Genomic DNA, 20007 nt, shown 5'->3' with positions numbered 1-20007 from the left:
TTTTTAACTCCTTTGGGTAAATATTAAGGAACACAGTTGCTGGATTGTATGGTAACAGTGTATTTGGTTTTGTAAGAAACCACCAAACTGTCTTCCAAAGTGGCTGTACCATTTTGCATTCCCACCAGCAATGTATGAAAGTCTCTTTTGCTCATCCTCATCAGCATTTGGCATTGTCAGTGTTCTGAATTTTGGCCATTCTAATCATGTAGTAGTATCTTGTTGTGATTTGCATTTCCCTGATGTCATATGACGTGAAGCATCTAGTCATACGCTTATTTGCCATCTGTATATCTTCTTTGATGAGGGGGTCTGTTAGGGTCTTTGGCCTAATTTGTAATTGGGTTGTTTTCTTATTGTTGAGTTTTAAGAGGTCTTTGTATGTTTTGGATAACAGTTCTTTATCAGATGTGTCTTTTGCAAATGTTTTCTCCCAGGTTTTGACTTGTCTTCAAATGTTCTTGATGTTGTCTTTCACAGAGTGGAAGTTTTTTATTTTAATGAAGTCCAGTTTATTAATTATTTCTTTCATGTATCATGTATTTGGTGTTGTATCTAAAAAGGCACCACCATACCTAGGTATTTTCCTATGTTGGTCTTTTAGGAATTTTATAGTTGTATATTTTATCTTTAGGTCTATTATCCATTTGGAGTTAATTTTTGTGAAGGGTGGTAAGGTCTGTGTTTATTTTTATTTTATTTTTTAAAAGATTTTATTTATTCATTTGAGAGACAGAGATACAGAGATAGAGCATAAACAGGGGGAGAGGCAGAGGGAGAAGCAGTCTCCCCGCTGAGCCAGGAGCCGGATGCGGGGCTCGATCCCAGGACTCTGGGATCATGACCCGAGCCGAAGGCAGATGCTTAACCATCTGAGCCACCCAGGCGCCCCAAGGTCTGTGTTTAGATTCACTTTTTTGCATGTAATTTTCTGGTTCTAGCACTATTTGCTGAAGAGGAGACTATCTTTGTATTGCTTTTGCTCCTTTGTCAAATATCAGTTGATTATATTTATGGGGGTCTATTTCTGAGCCCTCTCATCTGTAAGTGTTGAGTTCTATATGTTCAGCAATATACTAGGCAATATGTGGAATACAGCTTAATTGTAATATTGATTCCAAGAATAACTAGAAAAACACTCATGCTTTCTTTCTCATTAAGAAAATTGGAACCATCCTGGACTCAGAATCCAGATGCCCAGGGTGTAATGTAGCAGTAAAATAAGTTACAAGGCTTACTACAGCTCTTGCATTCAGATGTTTCCACCAGTGCAACTATATATTTCCAACATCCCTTTTCAGATCCATGACAAGGATATCCTAGCAGAGAAAGAACACTGAACTGGGAGTTGGACAGCCTGGGTTCCAGTCCTGACTGTGATTAACTAGAGGGGAAACATTAACCAGAGATACTGAAGTTGGAGAACTTGCTACAAGTTCACACTATTTGTTGGCAGTTGTGCAGCCAGGGTCAAAGAACATTAGCACAGTGGAGCCATATGTTTTCATCTGCTTACCCCGTGTGCCCAGCTCAGCTCCAAGCCCAGCCGGCCCTGGTAAACAGACTCGCTCATTGGGGTGGCTTTATCTCAATATAGGCTTCTAGTAACAAAGAAGGTAGTTCAAACTTCTGTCAGTTCCTATATTATTTGGTCTGAGATGGAAGTGCCTACAGTCATGAGTAGAAATACATTTTGAGTATTTTGTCATTTACAGAGTCTATTCCTTAATGCTACACTCAAGTCAATAAGTCTTTGTGAGGAAGGGAAATTTTAGTTAGTTGCTTAGTAATGCTGATGAATTTGATTACTTGGAAGTCAATATATAAACAGTGAATTAAGGATGCACCATTTTTAATTTTAGTCCAAGGTTTAACTACTTATGGAAGTGTTAGCTGGTAGAAATAGGAGTTGTGAGTATGGTAGATAGTCCAGAATGAATCTACATTGTCACTTAAAAAGAAAAAAAGAATATTGGAGCCATCAGAACTTTCAGATTTCAGTAGTACATCCAGCTCCTGTCTTATATTAATCCCTCCACCTGTGCATGAGATCCTGCCCTTTTTTGCCTGCTCCAGAGATTCTCCTAATTCACCTATATCAGTATTTTGATGATACTTCTAGATGGTTCCTGTTAACATATAAAATATGCTTAAAAGACAGCCTTTTCAGGAAATGATGTTAAAATAACCAAATATCCAAGGGGGCAAAAATGAACCTCAACTATATCTCACCATATACAAAATTTAACTCAAATTGGGTCATATGTCTTAAACATCAAAGATAACACAATAAAATTTTTACAAGAAAAGTATAGGAAATAGGGCATAAAATGGATGACTTAAAAAGAAAATTATAAATTGAACTGCAATAAAATTAAAACTTTCAAACTTCCAGGTAACTGAAGACAGTGGTGGATGTGTAGTAAGTAGCCTTCCAAAATCTCTTCCCCAAACAATGCATAATCACTTCACAAATATGAAATTTCTATGCAAAGCCCTAGCCTTACCATTACTTAAACAGAGAATACCAAGACTGTAAAATAAAATAACTGTAAGTAAAAAGAGAAAAAGAAATTCTACCTACAGTTTTGTTGTTTTTTTTTTTTTTGAAATATTTATTTGACAGAGAGACACAGTGAGAGAGGGAACACAAGCAGGGGGAGTGGGAGAGGGAGAAGCAGGCTTCCCGCCGAGCAGGGAGCCCAATGCGGGGCTTGATCCCAGGACCCTGGGATCATGACCTGAGCAGAAGGCAGACGCTTAACGACTGAGCCACCCAGGCGCCCCTCTACCTACAGTTTTGCAGGCTCTTTCCTCTCTATCACTGAGCTTTGCAGGGAGCAACTTAACCTAAAAGAACTGTGAAAACAGTATCTTGACAATACTGTAAGGATAAAGACAGAAAAGAACTATAGATAATGGTATAATCTAGTTAGTCAAATTGTTTCTCACAGGGCTAGCAATGCTGAAACAACTTTGGATATATTACACTTAAATGGACTTTAGATTATGAAAGGTTAATTTCTCACTCTTGGAGGAAGAAGTTATACATAAAGGGAGAAGTTCTCAATGAAGCTTGTGGTTTTGGATTAGAATCAGAGGTATCAATATGAATTTATGGTTTTTAGATATATACACACATAAATACAGAATATAGATATATGTATATACATGGGTTAGTATATATACATATATTTCCTAGTTCTGTCTACAGCCTAGAAGGAATAACACTCCATAACAATGACCACATTGACTGCCCGGATCTTGTTCTCTAAATACCATTCTCCAATAAATGGAACTAGGGCTTCCTAGAGAAGTAGTTAATTATAGGATGGAGCAGGAAAAATACTGGATGAGCCTTGAATATATTGTGGTGTCTCAAAGTAGGTAAATGCAAAAGAGATAGTGGCTTGTTGAAAAAATAAGGGAGCCAACCTGAAGGATCTCCTGAAGGTCAAAGAACAATTTGAGCTATAAGATAAATAATGATAGTATTGAATTTTAACCCATAGAATAAAACAGGAATTGTCAAAAAACAGACTGTGGGCCAAATATGGCCTGCCACCTATTTTTGTAAAAATTTTATTGGAAAACAAACATGACTATTTGTTTCTGCAACTTTTTTTTTTTTAAAGATTGATTTATTTGAGAGAGAGAGAGAGAGTGTGCAGGGAGGGGCAGCGGGAGAGGGAGAGAGAATCTTAAGCAAACTCCCCGCTGAGCGTGGAGCCTGACTCGGGGCTTGATCCCACAACCCTAAGATCACAACCTGAGCTGAAATCAGGAGTCGGACACCTAACCAGCTGAGCCACCTAGGCGCCACTGTTTTTGCAATCTTTTTTTTAATAGTTCCTCTAAGAAGCCCTTTTAGGTGTTTTTTTTTTCTTAATTGCCCCAACTCACCACAAAATTCTGTTACCACAGATATACTGTATATCAATGTATGTACCTTATATGTATCTATGCTTTATTCATAAAAATAGTAAGACCTTCACACAAGGACCAATTTTTACAAAACCTCATGGAAGTGATATTGCTCCCAATGAGATTGCTTGGCTTACGTATTGTCAGTGGCTGATTTGACATTGTAACAGCAGAGTTGAGTAGGTGTAATAGAGGTTGTATGGCATGCAAAGCCCAAAATATTTACTCTCTGTCACTTTACAGAAAAAGTTTGTTATTGACCCTTGAATTAAAATATCCATGAATTCAACTGATATAAACAATGGATTAACTAAATAAGAGAGAAAAGATAGTTCTTCCTATGGCTAAAATAAAGAAGACAAGAAATAACAAGCGTTGGTGAGGATGTGGAGAAAAAGGAACCCTTGTGTACTGTTGGTGGGAATATAAATTAGTACAGCCACTGTGGAAACAGTATAGAAGTTCCTCAAAAAATTAAAAATAGAAGTACCATATGATCCAAGAATTCCTAGTAGGTATTTACCCAAAGAAAACAAAAACGCTAATTCTAAAGGATATATGAAACCCTATGTTTATTATTGCAGCATTATTTACAATAGCCAGTATAGAAGCAACCTAAGTGTCCATTGATAGATGAATAAATAGGGAAGGTGCGGTATATTTACACACACACACACACACACACACACACACACACACAGGAATATTACACATCCATAAAAAAGGATGAGATCTTGCCATTTGCAACAACATGGATGGATCTGGAGGGTGAAATAAAACAAATGCCATATGACTTGACTCATATGGAATCTAAAAAACAAATGAACAAACAAATAGCAGAATCAAACTAAAAATACAAGAACAAACTGATATTTGCCAGAGGGAAAAGAGATAGAGGGATGGACAAAATAGGTCAGGGGGAATGAGGGATACAGGTTTCCAGTTATGGACTGAATAAGTCACGGGAATAAAAGAGCATAATATTAATATTGTAATAGTGTTGTATGGTGACAAATGGTAGCTACACTTATGGTGAGCATACCATAACATAGAAGTTGAAAAACTATGTTGTACACTTGAAACTAACGTAACATTGTGTGTTAAGTATACTAAAAATTTTTTTTAAAAAAATTAAAAAGATAGGGGCACCTGGGTGGCTCAGTTGGTTAGGTGTCTGCCTTCGGCTCAGGTCATGATCCTGGGGTCCTGGGATTGAGCCCCTTGTTGGGCTCTGTGCTCAGCAGTGAGTCTGTTTCTCTATTTCTCCCTCTGCCCCTCCCTTGCTCGTTCTCTCTCTCGCTCTCTCAGATAAATAAATAAAATCTTTAAAAAAAATTTAAAAAGATATTTCTTCGTATGATAGAATTCCAATTAATAAATGTAGGAGAAAAGAGGGAACTAAGAGGATCACATAAGTTGAATAGTACGGTAGTAACGATTTCAGGCAAGGTCTAGTAATAGATGCTAAAATTAATGAAAGGTTGGGACACCTGGTTGGCTCAGTTGGTTGAGTGTCTGCCTTTGGCTCAGGTCATGATCCCAGGGTCCTGTAATCGAGTCCCGCATCGGTCTCCCTGCTCAGTGGAGAGCCTGCTTCTCCCTCTCCCTCTGCCGCTCTCCCCTGCTCATGTTCTCACTCACTGGCTCTCTGTCTCAGATGAATAAATTAAAAAAATCTTTAAAAAAGAATAAAATTAAATTAATGAAAGTTTGAGGAGAAACAGGATTTGCATAACCTCAAAGCATCTCTCCTAAAATACATTTTGATTACAAGAAACTTTGTAGTAACTTTACAGTGAAGAAACCCTGCAAGCACCAACTTATCCAAGGAATTGAGGTAAACATCATCAGTAATAATGCATATTGACATCCTTAATTGAACTCCTTGATGTGGTGCACTAAGAAGAACAAATAAAAATTTGGTGGTATACTTGCGAGAAATGCATAATCTCACTCCAATCATGGGAAAACCTGTTACAAGTTCAAATCAAGGGACAGTTTACAAAATAATTGATTAGTATTCTTCAAAAGTGACCATCATGAAAGACAAGGAAAGTCAAAGGAACTGTTACAGAGACTGAAGTTGCTAATGAGAAATAACAACTAAATGCAGCCTAGGATCCTGGATAGGATCTTGAAACAGGAAAAAACCTTAGTGAGAAAACTGGTGAATTTTGAATAAGTAGTTTAGAGGGTGGTATAGTACTAATGTTAATTTCCTCTTTCTGGTCATCATACCCGGGGTATATAAGATGTTTATATTAGGACAGTGGGGTGAGGGATATAAGAGAACTGTTTGTACTATTTTTGCAACATTTTAATGAATCTAAAATAAGTCCAAAATAAAGTTTTTTTTAAAAAAATCTTCTGCTCTTTAAAAGATACCACTAAGAAAATGAAAAGACAATCCACAAACTGGGAAACACATTTACAAAACATATATTTGAGAGAAGAATTGTATCCAGAATATATCAAGAACTCTTACAATGCAGGAATATGATAACAAACCAGTTAAAACATAAGCCAAGTGCTTTTTGCCCAGAGTCAGACCCAGTTGTAGGAAGTGCATGACAATGTACAGAGGCTCATACTCTGGACTTCTAGTCATAGTACAATGAAGAAGAGCCCCTGGGAGATGGAGAGAAAGGAAGTTTATAGAGAGCAGGGAGTTCAAGAAGGGATCTTAAAGAGTTACAGTTGATGTCCCAGACTCAATCTTACACTGCATGTGGTTGAAACTAATTTGAAACAGCATACCAAAGCCTTTGAGAACTAAATTACAATCATCCAGATTTCAGATTGGCCCCTGTGGTGTGTACATCTGGTACTACTACAAAGGCTTTAAAAATTCTAACATTGGAATCACAGAAGGAGAATTGGGACATGTACCCTGAACCTAACTGGATTGCTTGCCAGATGAAACACAAAAAAAAACCCCAAAAAATCATCATTCTCTAGAGGATTTTAACAGGGCTCAGCGTTTATAACACAATATTCAAAATGTCCAGGACATAATCCAAAATTATCACACAATAAATTAGGAAATTCTCTTAACTTAGACAACAGTTGTCAGCCCCAAGATGATGTAAATGTTGGAATTATCAAAGAATTTAGAGCAGTTGTTACAACTATATTCGGTGAAGTAAAGGGGAATGCTCGTGAAACAAATGTTACAAGTTCTCAGTAAAGAAGTAGAAGCTGTAGAAAAATGGAATATTTAGAACTGAAAAATATTAAAATGGAAGTAAAGAATTCCCTAGTGAACTCAGTATCTTGAGTGTGTGGTAGCCAGATTGTGCCCATCCCCACCCCACGCCCAGTCCCCACCGCCCCCAGTCCCCACCCCTGCAAAGATATCCATTCCCTAATCCCTGGAATTTGCGAATATGTTGTTAAATGCCAAACATGACTTTGAAGATATAATTAAGGTATGGACCTTAAGAGAGTGTCCTGAATTACCCAGATGGGCCTAATTTAATCATGTGAACCCTTAAAAATAGATAGCTTTCTCCAGCTGGAATCAGAAGAGATGTAGTAGAAGTCAGAAAGATTCCAAACTTGAAAAGAGGGACTCATTGTGCCATTGCTGGTTTGAAGATGCAGGCGGCAATATAATGAAAAATGCAGGCAGCCTTAGGGAGGTTGAAGTTCTCAGCTGACAGCCAGCAGGAAAACAAAAGCTTCAGTCCTTTTACCACAGGGAATTGAATTCAGCCAACACTCTGAACTTGGAAGCTGATTCATCCTCAGAGACTCCAGAAAGGAATGAAGCTGTATTGATACCTTGGTTTTGTCCTGGTGAGACTCTTCTTTTTTAAGATTTTATTTATTTATTTGACAGAGAGACAGCAAGAGAGGGAACACAAGCAGGGGGAGTGGGAGAGGGAGAAGCAGGCTTCATGCTGAGCATGGAGCCCAGTGCGGGGCTCGATCCCAGGACCCTGGGATCATGACCTGAGCCGAAGGCAGACGCTCAACGACTGAGCCACCCAGGCGCACCAGCCTGGTGAGACCCTTAAGCAGAGTACCCAGCTATAACTGGATTTCTGCCCTGCAGAACTTTAGATAATTTGTGTTATGTCAAGATGCTCAACTTGTGGTAATATGTCATAGCATCATAGGAAACAGTATGGAATATATTTTCATCCTTTTTACAAACTGATAAGTTAGACTTTTATTGTTTCTTGGGTGTCAGCATAGTCATGAAATTCCTGGGTCAGAGATAAAGAACTTTATTACCCATGGCATAGCAAATAGCATGAGTCAGTAATAACAGAATATACATTCTTTTCACATGCCATTGGAAGTTTTACCAACAGTATAGGTCATATCCTATAAAACAAACCTCAACAAACTTAAAAGAATTGAAATCATACAAAATGTGTTCTCTAAACTTAATGAAATAAAAATCACTAACTCAGAGAAAACAGGAAAATCAAAATATTTTAAAGTGGATGAAAATGAAAACATATTAAAATGTGTGAAAATCAGCTACAGCATTGTTTCAGGGGGGTATTTATAGTGTTAAATGCATATATTTAAAAAGGAAAAAGGTTGAAGATCAGTAATCTAAGATTTCACCTTTAGAACTAGAAAAAGAAGAGCAAACTAAACTCAAAAGCAAACAGAAGGAAATAATAAAGAGCAGAAAGCAATGAAGACAGCAAAACAGTAGGGAAAAATCAAACCAAAAGCTAGTTTTGTGTTTTTTTGTTTTTGTTTTTTCAGTGTGGGGCTTAAACTCCCGACCCTGAGATCAAGACCTGAGGTGAGATCAAGAGTCAGCTGCTTAACCAACTGAACCACCCAGGAGCCCCAAAAAGCTAGTTTTTTGAAAAGACTGATTAAATTGATAAATTTCCAGCTAGACTACCAAGAACAAAAAGGAGATGGAAATTACCAATATTCATCAAGCTATCACTGCAGACCTAAAGACATTAAAAGGATAATAAAGGAATACTATGAACAACTATACATAGAGATATTTGACAACTTAGATGAAATGGACTATTCCTTTGAAAGATTCAAGCTATCATAACTTACCAAGCAGAATAGATAACATGAATAACCCTTTATCTATTAAAGTAATTGGATTTGTAGTTTGAAACATTTCAAAAAAGAAATCCCCAGGTACAAATGATCTCACTGGTAATTCTGCCAAACATTTAAAGAGGGAATAATACCAATTCCACACAGCTCTTACTGACAATAGATGAGGAGAGAATACTTCCAACTCATTTTATGAGACTGGCATTACTTTAATATGAAGTCCAGACAAAGACATTAGAAGGAAAGGAAATTACAGACCACTATTCCTCATTAACATAGGTATAAAAATTCTCAGTAAACTAATCAAATAAAATCCATCAATAGAATAATACATCATGATCAAGGGGTTCATTTCAGGAATACAGGGTGAGTTCAATATTTGAAAACTAATCAAGGTAATTCACTGTATTAAGAGACTAAAGAAGGAAAATCATGATCATCTCAATAAATGCAGGAAAAGAATTTGACAAAACTCAACATCTGTTCGTGTATTTTAAAATGAGTAGCAAACTAAGAATAGAAGGCTACTTCCTTAACTGTACAAGTATCTATAAAAAACCTACAGCTAACATTATGCTTAATAGTGAGAGACTGAATGTTTTCCTTATAAGACCAGGAAAAAGATAATTCCTTTCTTTCCTCTCCTAATTCAACATCGTACGAGAAGATCTAGCCAGTGTAATAAGGCAAGAAATAGAAATAAAAGACCTGGAGGAAGGGAAGAAAAAGATAATTTGATTGCCTACATAGAAATTTCCAAATAATCTACAGCATACACACACTACTCCTAAAACTAGTAAGTGAATTTACCAAGGTCATAAGATACAAGGTCAATGTGCATAAATCAATCACATTTCTACATACCAGCAATTAACAAATGGAAACTGAAATTTTAAAACAATACCATTTATAAGAACTCAGAAACAATCTTGCATAAATTTAACAAAATCTATGCAGTATTTGTATACTAAAAACTATAAAATGAAGCTGGAAAAACAAAGCAAAGAACTTAAAAATGGATTATATATAATGTTCATGGATTGGCCGACTTAATGTAGTAAAGATGGCCATTCTTCTCAGATTGATCTATAGAGTTTATTTAATCCCAGTCCCAACAGGGTATTTAGGATATACGAACTGATTCTAAACTTATAGGGAAAATAAAGCAATTAGAATATCCAGAACAATTTTGAAAAGACAGGAAGGTGGAGGACTCACAGTACTCAATTTTAAGGATTATTATAAAGCAACAGTAATTTGACCGTGTGGTATTAGTGAAATGATAGATACATCGATAGTGGAACAAAATTATAAAGTACAGTTTGTGACAAATTAACATAGTCAATTGATTTTTTGATAAAATGCACAATTCAATGGAGAAAAGATAGTATTTTCAATAAATGGTGCTAGAACAAATTGGACATCCATATGAAAAAATAAGCAAAAGCCAATCTACATTACATCTTATACAAAATTGACTCAAAATGGATGATAGATTTATTATTTTTTTTAAAGATTTTTTACTTATTTATTTGACAGAGACACAGTGAGAGAGGGAACACAAGTGGGAGGGTGGGGGGGGAGAGGGAGAAGCAGGCTTCCCGCTAAGCAGGGAGCCCGATGCGGGGCTTGATCCCAGGACCCTGGGATCATGACCTGAGCCGAAGGCAGACACTTAACAACTGAGCCACCCAGGCACCCCTGGATGATAGATTTAAATGTAAAACATAAAACTATAAAGATTTTAGAAGGAAACTTAAGAGCAAATCTTTGTTACCTTTGGTTGTGCAAAAGCATGGTCTATAAAACAAAAAAAAATTGATGAAATGGACTTCATAAAAATAAAAATGTTTGCTCTATGAAAGAAACTGTTATGAGAATGAAAAGAAAAGCTGCAGCCTGAGAGAAAATATTTGCAAATCACACGTTGGACAAAGGGACTTGTATTGAGAATACATAAAATAGTTTCAAAACTCAAAACTATGAAGACAACCCAATTAAGATGGCTAAGACTTGAGCAGATTATAAGAAACATTAGTCAATATTATTCATCAGGAAAATTCAAATAAGAAAGATTGATGACCCCAAGTATTAATGAGAATATGGTGCAACTGGAAATTGCATACCTGGGGCGCCTGGGTGGCTTAGTCCTTAAGCGTCTGCCGGCTCAAGTCATGATCCCGAGGTCCTGGGATCGAGTCCCGCATCGGGCTCCCTACTCCGCAGGAATCCTGCTTCTCCCTCTCCCACTCCTCCTGCTTGTATGTCCTCTCTCGCTATCTTTCTCTCTGTCAAATAAATAAATTAAGTCTTAAAAAAAAAAATTGCATACCTTTTGGGAGTATAACATGGCACAAGCACTTTGGGAAATTGGTGGTTTCTTATAAATCTAAACACGCACCTACCCTATCCTCATTTCTGTCTTTATGGATTTGCTTATTCTGTACATTTCATCAAAATGGATTCATACAATATGTGGCCCTTATATATCTAATGTAAATGCTTTCAGGGTATGTTCATGTAATGTATATCAGGACTTTATTCCTTTTTATTGCCAAATAATATTTCATTGCATGGAAATATGCCACATTTTATCCATTCTTCAGTTGAGGAACTTTTTGGTTGTTTGCACTTTTTGGCTATTATGAGTAATGCTGCTGTGAACATTTGTGTATAAGTTTTTTGTAGACATATGTTTCCATTTCTTGGGAATGTAGGAGTAGAATTTACAGTCCCACAGCAATATTTGAAAGTTACGTTTTCTCCACATCCTTGCTAGTACTTCATATAATAATATAAATTACATATATTTTACATTTACATATATATGTGTGTGTACATGTGTGTGTGTGTATACACACACATCCATACTTTTTTTTTTTTTATCATGGAAGTGGTATATCATTGAGATTTAGGTTTGCGTTTTCCTGCTGGCTAATGATGTTGAGCATCTTTTCATGTGCTTTTTGTCTATCTTCCTTGGGGAGATGTTTATTCAAATCCTTTGTCCATTTAAAAAATGGGGTTATTTGTGGTTTTATTGTTGAGTTCTTTATATATTATAGATATAAGTCCCTTATCAAATCTTTGCAGTTATGTTCTCCCATTTTGTGTGTTTTGTTTTCTTATTTTTGATAGTTGTCCTTTGAAACATAAAAGTTTTTAATTTTGGAGGCATCTGGGTGGCTCAGTCGGTTAAGTGTCTGCCTTCTGTTTGGGTCATGGTCCCAGGGTCCTGGGATCAAGCCCTGCATCACCCCCTGCTCAGCAGGCCTTCTCCCTGTCCCTCTGCTGCTCCCCCTGCTTGTGCTCTCTTGGTCGTTCTCTCTCTCTCTCTCAAATAAATAAATAAAAATCTTTTTAAAAAAAAGTTTTTAATTTTGATGAAGCCCATTTTATTTTTTCTTTTGTCACTTCTATCTAAGAAACCCTTATTTTATCTGAGGTCAGTAAGATTTATGCCTGTGTTTTCTTCTAAGAATTTTATTATTTTAGCTCTCACATTTTGAATTGATTTTTGTATATGGTTTAAGGTATGGGTCCACATTCTTTGTTTTGCATTGTGGATATTCAGATGTCCTAACACCATCTTCTTCCTTTGAATTATCTTGGCACCACCCTTCAATGGAAGTCAGTTGACCATGAATGTATTGATTTAATTCTGGACTCTCAGTTTTGTTTCACGATCTGCACCTCTGTTATGCCAGTACCATGCTGTGTTGATTACTCTAGTTTTATAGTAAGTTTTGAAATTGGAAGTCTGAATCTTCCAATTTTGTTCTTTTTCAAGATTGTTTTAGCTATTCTCAGTTTTTGAATCAGCTTGTGAATGTCTTCAAGACAAGCAACTGGTATTTTGGCATGGATTGGTTTTAACTCTAGATCAATTTAGGAAGTATTGCCATTTTAACTATATCACAGGCTTGGAATATGATGTATCTTTCCATTTATTCAGATCTTTTAGATTTTGTTTAATGGTATTTTGTACTTTTCTGTGTACAAGTCTTGTACCTTTTTTTTTTTTTTAAAGATTTTGTTTATTTGACAGAGAGAGACACAGCGAGAGAGGGAACACAAGCAGGGGGAGTGGGAGGGAGAAGCAGGCTTCCCGCGGAGCAGGGAGCCCGATGCGGGGCTCGATCCCAGGACCCTGGGATCATGACCTGAGCCGAAGGCAGACGCTTAACGACTGAGCAACCCAGGCGCCCCTAAGTCTTATATTTTTTTGTTAAGTTTATTCTTAAGTGTTTTCTTCTTTTTTATGCTAATATAAGTGAAATTGTTTTCTTGATGTAATTTTCAGATTGCTCATTGCTAGTGTACAGAAATATAACTGATATTTTATATTGATCTGTATCCTACCACATTGCTGAACTCATTTATTAGCTTTACTTGGGATTTATTTTATTATTGTTTGTGATTCCTTAGGATTTCCTGTATACAAGATAATGTCATCTGCAAGTAGATACAGTTTTACTTCTCCCTTTTGTTTCTTTTTCTTGCCTAATTGTCCTGGCTAGAATATCCAGTACTGTGTTGGATGGAAGTGACAAAAGCTGACATCCTTGTTTTGTTCCTATACTTAGAGGGGAAACTTTCAGGCTTTCACCATTAAATGTGGTCACAGCTGTGGGTTTTCATAGATGCCCTTTATCAGATTGAGAACGTTCTCTTTAATTCATAGTTGTATATTTTTATCACAAAAGAGGTTGGATTTTTGTCATATGTATCTTCTGTCTGTTGAGATGAAAGTATGTGAGGTTTTTTTTAACCTTTATTTATTTATTTATTTATTTTAGGATTGACCTTTATTCTCTTAATATATTATATTGGTTTGTTTTTATATGTTGAACCGACCTTCCATTCCCACTTATCTTCCCTCCCACTGGTTACTCATTTAGTATTCCCTGACTTGATGAATACCATCTAAGCCATTCAGATGCCCAAGCCAGAAATCCTAGAGTCATCTTAGACCCTTCCCTTTCCCTTACTCACTACATCCAATCAGTTGATTCTGTCTTTTTTTAAGATTTTATTTATTTATTTGTCAGAGAGAGAGAGACTGAGCAAGCAGGGGGAGCAGCAGGCAGAGGGAGAAGCAGGCTCCCTGCTGAGCAAGGAGCCTGATGTAGGACTTGATCCCAGGACCCTGGGATCATGACCTGAGCCAAAGGCAGATGCTTAACCAACTGAGCCATCCAGGAGTCCCCAACTGATTCTGTCTTAATATGCTCCTAACTTTTCCCACTTTGAATTCATCCTTCACTCTGATGCCAGGAGTGATTTTTTTTCCTCCCAAAGGTGAATCTCATAATCTAAATCTACTTGTAGAAAAATTTATGGAGAAATTTATATTCACTCTCTGCCTTCTGCTGATGTACATAAACGATTACCAGCTGTTAGGTCTTTGTCTTGTTTTTAAAGACTCAGATTATTTTCTGTGAACTATGGGTGACTTTTCTGTTTCTTGAAATGAGAGTTGTGTTATAGTAACCAAAACTATATGGTATTGGCATAAAAACAGACACACAGGGGCGCCTGGGTGGCTCAGTCATTAAGCATCTGCCTTCGGCTCGGGTCGTGATCCCAGGGTCCCAGGATCGAGCCCCACATCGGGCTCCTTGCTCCACGGGGAACCTGCTTCTCCCTCTCCCACTCCCCCTGCTTGTGTTCCCTCTCTCACTGTGTCTCTCTCTGTCAAATAAATAAATAAAATCTTTAAAAAGAAAACCAAAAAACAGACACATAGATCAATGAAACAGAATTGAGAGCCCAGGAATAAACCTACACATATATGCACAATTTATGACAGAGGAGCCAAGAACATAAAATGGAGGAAGGACAGTATCTTTAATAAATGGTGTTGGGAAAACTGGACAACCACATGCAAAAGAATGAAACTTGACCACTATCTTATACTGTACACAAAAATCAACTGAAAATGGATTAAAAACTTTAAAACCTGAAACAATAAAACTCCTAAAAGAAAACAGGTTGGTAAGCTCCTTGACATCAGTCTTAGCAGTGTAGTTGTGGATCTGATTTCAAAGACAAGGGAAACCAAAGCAATAGTAAACAAATTGAACTATATCAAACTAAAAAGCTTCTGCATGGTGAAAGAAACCATCATCAAAAGGAAAAGGCAACCTGCTGAATGGGAGGAGATATTTGCCAAAATTACATATCTGGCAAGGGATTAATATCCAAAATATATAAAGAACTCATACAACTTAACAAAAAATCTGATTTAAAAAATGAGCAGAGGATCTGCATAGACATTTTCCCAAAGAAGATAAATCAGTGGCCAACAGGCACATGAAAAGATGTTCAACATCACTAATTATTAGGAAAATGCAAATCAAAACCACAATGAGATACCACCTCACAAGGGTAGATTGGCTATCATCAAAAAGACAAGAAAAAACAAGTGTTGGAGAAGATGTGGAGAAATGGGAACACTTGTAAATAAAACCCTGGGAATGTAAATTAGTGCATCTGCTATGTAAAACACTGTGGCTATTCCTTAAAAAGTTGACAAAAGAACTGCCATACTATCCAGCAATTCCACTTCTGGGCATTTATCTAAAGAACATGAAAACATTAATGCGAAAAGATATATGCATCCTGTTGTTAATTACAGCATCATTTACAATAGCCAGCATATGGAAACAATCTAAATGTGCACCAGTGGATGAATGGGTAATATATACATTGTATTATAATCTATATAATCTATCTATATATATTTATTTATTTAGGATTTATATATACATATATATATGTTATATATGCACAATGGACTACTACTCAGCCATAAAAAGAGTGAAATCAGATGGCAACAACATGGATGGACCTTGAAGGTATTAAGTGAACTAAGTCAGAAGGAGAAAGTAAAAAATATAATCTCAGTCATATGTGAATCTAAAAAAACAGAACAAATAAAAACAAACTCATACACAGAAAACAGATTGGTGGTTATCACAAGGGTAGTGGTGGTACTACAAGGGTTACTACAAGGGTAGGTGGTTGAGGGGTGGGCGAAATGGGTGAAGGAAGTCAATTGTATGGTGATAAATGGTAACCAGACTTTTGGAGGTGATCATTTTGAGATTAATACAGATATTTAATTATAATATTGTATACCTGAAACTTATGTTACATACCAGTTTTACTTCAATTAAGAATGGGATTTGTAATTAAAGTATTACTGTAGGAGTGCTGCTAAATACTATTTTTGGACACTAAGATTTGGTCTAACGCTACCCAATAAAAGAGTAAAATGGGAGAGAGGGCTTAAAAACAGATGAATACCAAATGGGAAAATGGCATATGGTGAGGTTGCTACTAATTTGTTACTGTGGTGCAGTTGATCCCTTGTGAGAATTCTTTTCTTGCAAAGTTTACACTGTATCATATTACAGAGATTATGAAGTCTATCATCAAACTGCTTATCACATATATATACTAGTCAAGTAATAACTCTTAGCATGGATTTTTGTAGAAGTTATTTTTTTTTTTTTTTTAAGATTTTATTTATTTATTTGACAGAGACACAGCGAGAGAGGGAACACAAGCAGGGGGAGTGGGAGAGGGAGAAGCAGGCTTCCCGCTGAGCAGGGAGCCCGATGCGGGGCTCGATCCCAGGACCCCGAGATCATGACCCGAGCTGGAGGCAGACGCTTAACGACTGAGCCACCCAGGCGCCCCTGTAGAAGTTATTTTAAATCCATATTACTTTAAATGGATAACATCTAATTTTTGCATTGGTATATATAAAGTTTACATATATCAAATACTATAAAAGCTCTATAAGCAATTTTAAGTCAATTTATTTGTTTATTTATTTTGCAGCCTTGCATTGCATCCTGAACGAGTATTAGTAGCAACAGGACAAGTTGGGAAAGAGCCTTATATCTGTGTTTGGGATTCATACACTGTGCAGACCATATCAGTTCTAAAGGATGTTCATACACATGGTATAGCCTGTTTAGCATTCGACTTAGATGGACAGGTATGTGATATTTTTTCTCTTTTCCTAACTATATCTTAAAAATGTGTACCATAGGAAAATGATTATATATCTATAAATATTAAATTGGAAAGCAATAGATGAAAAGTACCTGTTTGTTCAAGGGTAGAGGTAGGTGGGTTGGGTGGATAGTTAATGAACATAAGAAAAATAAGAACAATAAGGAGTCTTTATTTCACGTATCAGGAACTTTTTAATTAATGCTATTATGAAAGCCAAAGAGATTCTGACTCAGTAGAATATTACCTGGTTGTCCTAGAAAATTTTACATATAAATAACTCTTTTCCAGGTAGTGTACGTTGATAAGACAGATGGGAGACATCTTAGGAAAACTAGGTTTCTCAAAGTAGAGCTGTATACATTTTAATTTTCAGTTATTTTAAAGGTTTCTGTTAAAATTACATTTTTTATTGAAAATAGAGGCAACTCCTATAATATGAGCTATTTTTATACAAAATCAAAGTTGAAAACAAAGGATATAATTATCATTCCATTTACTTATCAGTTCCCAAATTATTATCTACCTCTAGTTAATGATTGTTAAAAAAAATTAAACATGCCAAGAACTTTTTTGTGGTACTGTCATGGAACTTGTTATACCTAACACATATTTAAGAAGTAGTAAGAAGTTGAATTTTGCAGATGTGGTTAATTTATAGTCTTTAAATTTTTATGTTAAAATTAGACTTTAAATTTTTAGAAAAATTTTAGTTACCTGCTTTTCAGTTCATAAAATTAATTTTATAGATTGAGATTTTACAGAAACATTACATTGTGTTCCCTTGAAAATGATAAGTAGATATTTTATCTATAACTGAGGAATAGCTTATTTGAGTAGCATAGATTAATATGACTTAAGAGTCTGGTAAGAGATCTTTAAAGACTTAACTGGAACCTTTCATTTGGGGAAAAATGTGCTTCTAGGTTTAATATCACTATGTAGCAGTGATTGGCAATTATAGAACCTTAACTCGTGTCCCATTTTTGCTATTGTTTTTCAAGTCCCTTACTGTCCTCATATCAATTTTATTTTCTTTTTTTTATAAAAGATTTTATTTATTTGACAGAGAGATAGTGAGAGCAGGAACACAAGCAGGGGGAGTGGGAGAGGGAGAAGCAGGCTTCCCACGGAGCGGGGAGCCCGATGCGGGGCTCGATCCCAGGACACCGGGATCATGACCTGAGCCGAAGGCAGATGCTTAACGACTGAGGCACCCAGACGCCCCTATTTTCTTTTTTTTAAAGGAAGAGATTAATACTCTTTACCTACCTCACAGGAGATTAAATTTTATGAAACAAACCTCCACAGTTTTTTTTTTTCATCATTTACCAAAAGTGTTATGAAGTCCAAGATGTATTAACTATAATAAGCTTCTGTATACTTTAAACACAGATGTTTTCTTCCTAATTTTGGAATTGCTCTTTCTAAATGTAAGATATTGCATTGTTGAGGAACTTCTTTAATATAGACAAGGAAGTCATGCCTATAGCTTTTCCTAGTTGAAAGGCCTTTAATTTTGCTTATTTTAAGTAACTTATAAGAAAAGCCTTGGGTACATGTATTTTATTATCACAGATCTTCATGAAAAAGTGTTACTTAAAAATTTAAGCTTATAAAAAAACATAACAGCTAAAAGTTATTGAGCACATACTAAGTACCAAGCATTGTGCTAAGCTTACCTTATCTTATTTAATCCTCACAACAACCCTATGAAATAGATATTATTATTATCTCTATTTTACAGATAAAGAAACTGAGACTTAGAGAGGTTAAATAACTTGCCCCAGGTTACACAGCTAGTAAATGGAGCCAGAGCGGAAACCCAGGTCAGTCACACTCCAAAGCTCGTGTTTTTAACCGCAGTACTCTCCTGCCTCCCAAACATGGAACTTAGGAGGTAGTGATTGATATTTCAGAAGGAACTCATCCATCTCAAATATAGTTAAAGCTTATAAGGAACTGCTGCCAATTGAAGATTAAGTTAAGAAGAGTATCTCTGAAATGATATTAATGAGAAAATGCTTTAGTTAAAAAATATATTTGAGAACATATCTATTCACTAATATCTATAAACTATTCATGAGATATCAACTGGGAAATATTGTGTGATTTTTGCATTTCTACTAGATTTGAAACTGTAAGGGCTCTGTTAAGATTTATCCAATGAATGAGTTTCTCTGTTGGTAGTAATGCTGAATGTTATTTTCCCAGAGGGTTTCTTCTAAATGGACTGAATATCCACTCTAACACCAGAAGTCTGCCTTATTGAGAATAATTAGAACCTGAAAAGTCTACTTATATAAATGCACACCAAACAGGGACTCAGATTTCTTAGTGGAAAGAAGGAAAATTTGAGTGGTACTTTGTCTTGAAAATACAACAATACATTATAAAAACATTTCTCATATTAAAATCTAAGCTATAGTTACAGCTCTGGTGATTTGCAGAATAAATAAGAATAGTGTTAATGTTTTTTAACCTAATTTTGTCAGTTACAAAATAAAATGCTTTAGTTTACCTTTGACTGTTGGCATATGATTATGAAGAGAGTAATTTTTGTAAAAATAATGGAGTTCACTGGTTTTTTCAAGTGCCTTTTAGCAATCTCTTGATATCAGGACATATCTCAAGTGCCTAATGTATTATTCTTGAGTCTTTTTCTATTTCTTTGCCAGATCCTAATTTCTGATGGCTTTATTTATAATTTTACCAGTATTTGCTCCCTTAAGCCCTGCATCTTTTGCAAAATTTGTGATTTTACTTTGTAACATTATGACAATTAGTTCTTATGTAATGAACACAGATCACAGGGACCCCCCTACTAAAATCTTTTAAGTATAATTGTTCCTTATTTGAATATGTTTCACAGTTGCAGGAACTTATGGGATCATCTAGTTGTGTCTATTGGGATATTTTTCTTATTTGAGTATTTAGTGTGCTAGAACTTTTTAATAAATATTTCCAATTCAATTAATGGACAGAACCAAGATTTTGTTTGGGACT

The 20007-nt window shown here is 35.9% G+C and overlaps 1 protein-coding gene across 6 annotated transcripts in view; it reads left to right on the top strand.

Annotated features, from left to right (window-relative positions):
- EML5 (EMAP like 5) overlaps positions 1-20007 on the top strand; it is a 168586-nt gene that overhangs the window by 12803 nt on the left and 135776 nt on the right. For 5 of the 6 annotated variants that reach the window (XM_032405737.1, XM_032405736.1, XM_032405735.1 and 2 more), the window contains exon 2: positions 16825-16984. In XM_032405737.1, coding sequence (XP_032261628.1) covers positions 16825-16984 — 160 coding nt within the window. Of the gene's footprint in view, positions 1-16824; positions 16985-18748; positions 18831-20007 lie in introns of those variants that run through there. The other variant, XM_032405739.1, reaches the window with a different exon arrangement.

The sequence above is a fragment of the Phoca vitulina genome, unplaced genomic scaffold (genome assembly GCF_004348235.1).
Source record: "Phoca vitulina isolate PV1807 unplaced genomic scaffold, GSC_HSeal_1.0 scaffold7, whole genome shotgun sequence".
In the NCBI taxonomy this organism is placed as follows: Eukaryota; Metazoa; Chordata; class Mammalia; order Carnivora; family Phocidae; genus Phoca; species Phoca vitulina.
The sequence above is the reverse complement of the archived record's forward strand: the minus strand, read 5'-3'. Positions and strand labels throughout refer to the sequence as shown.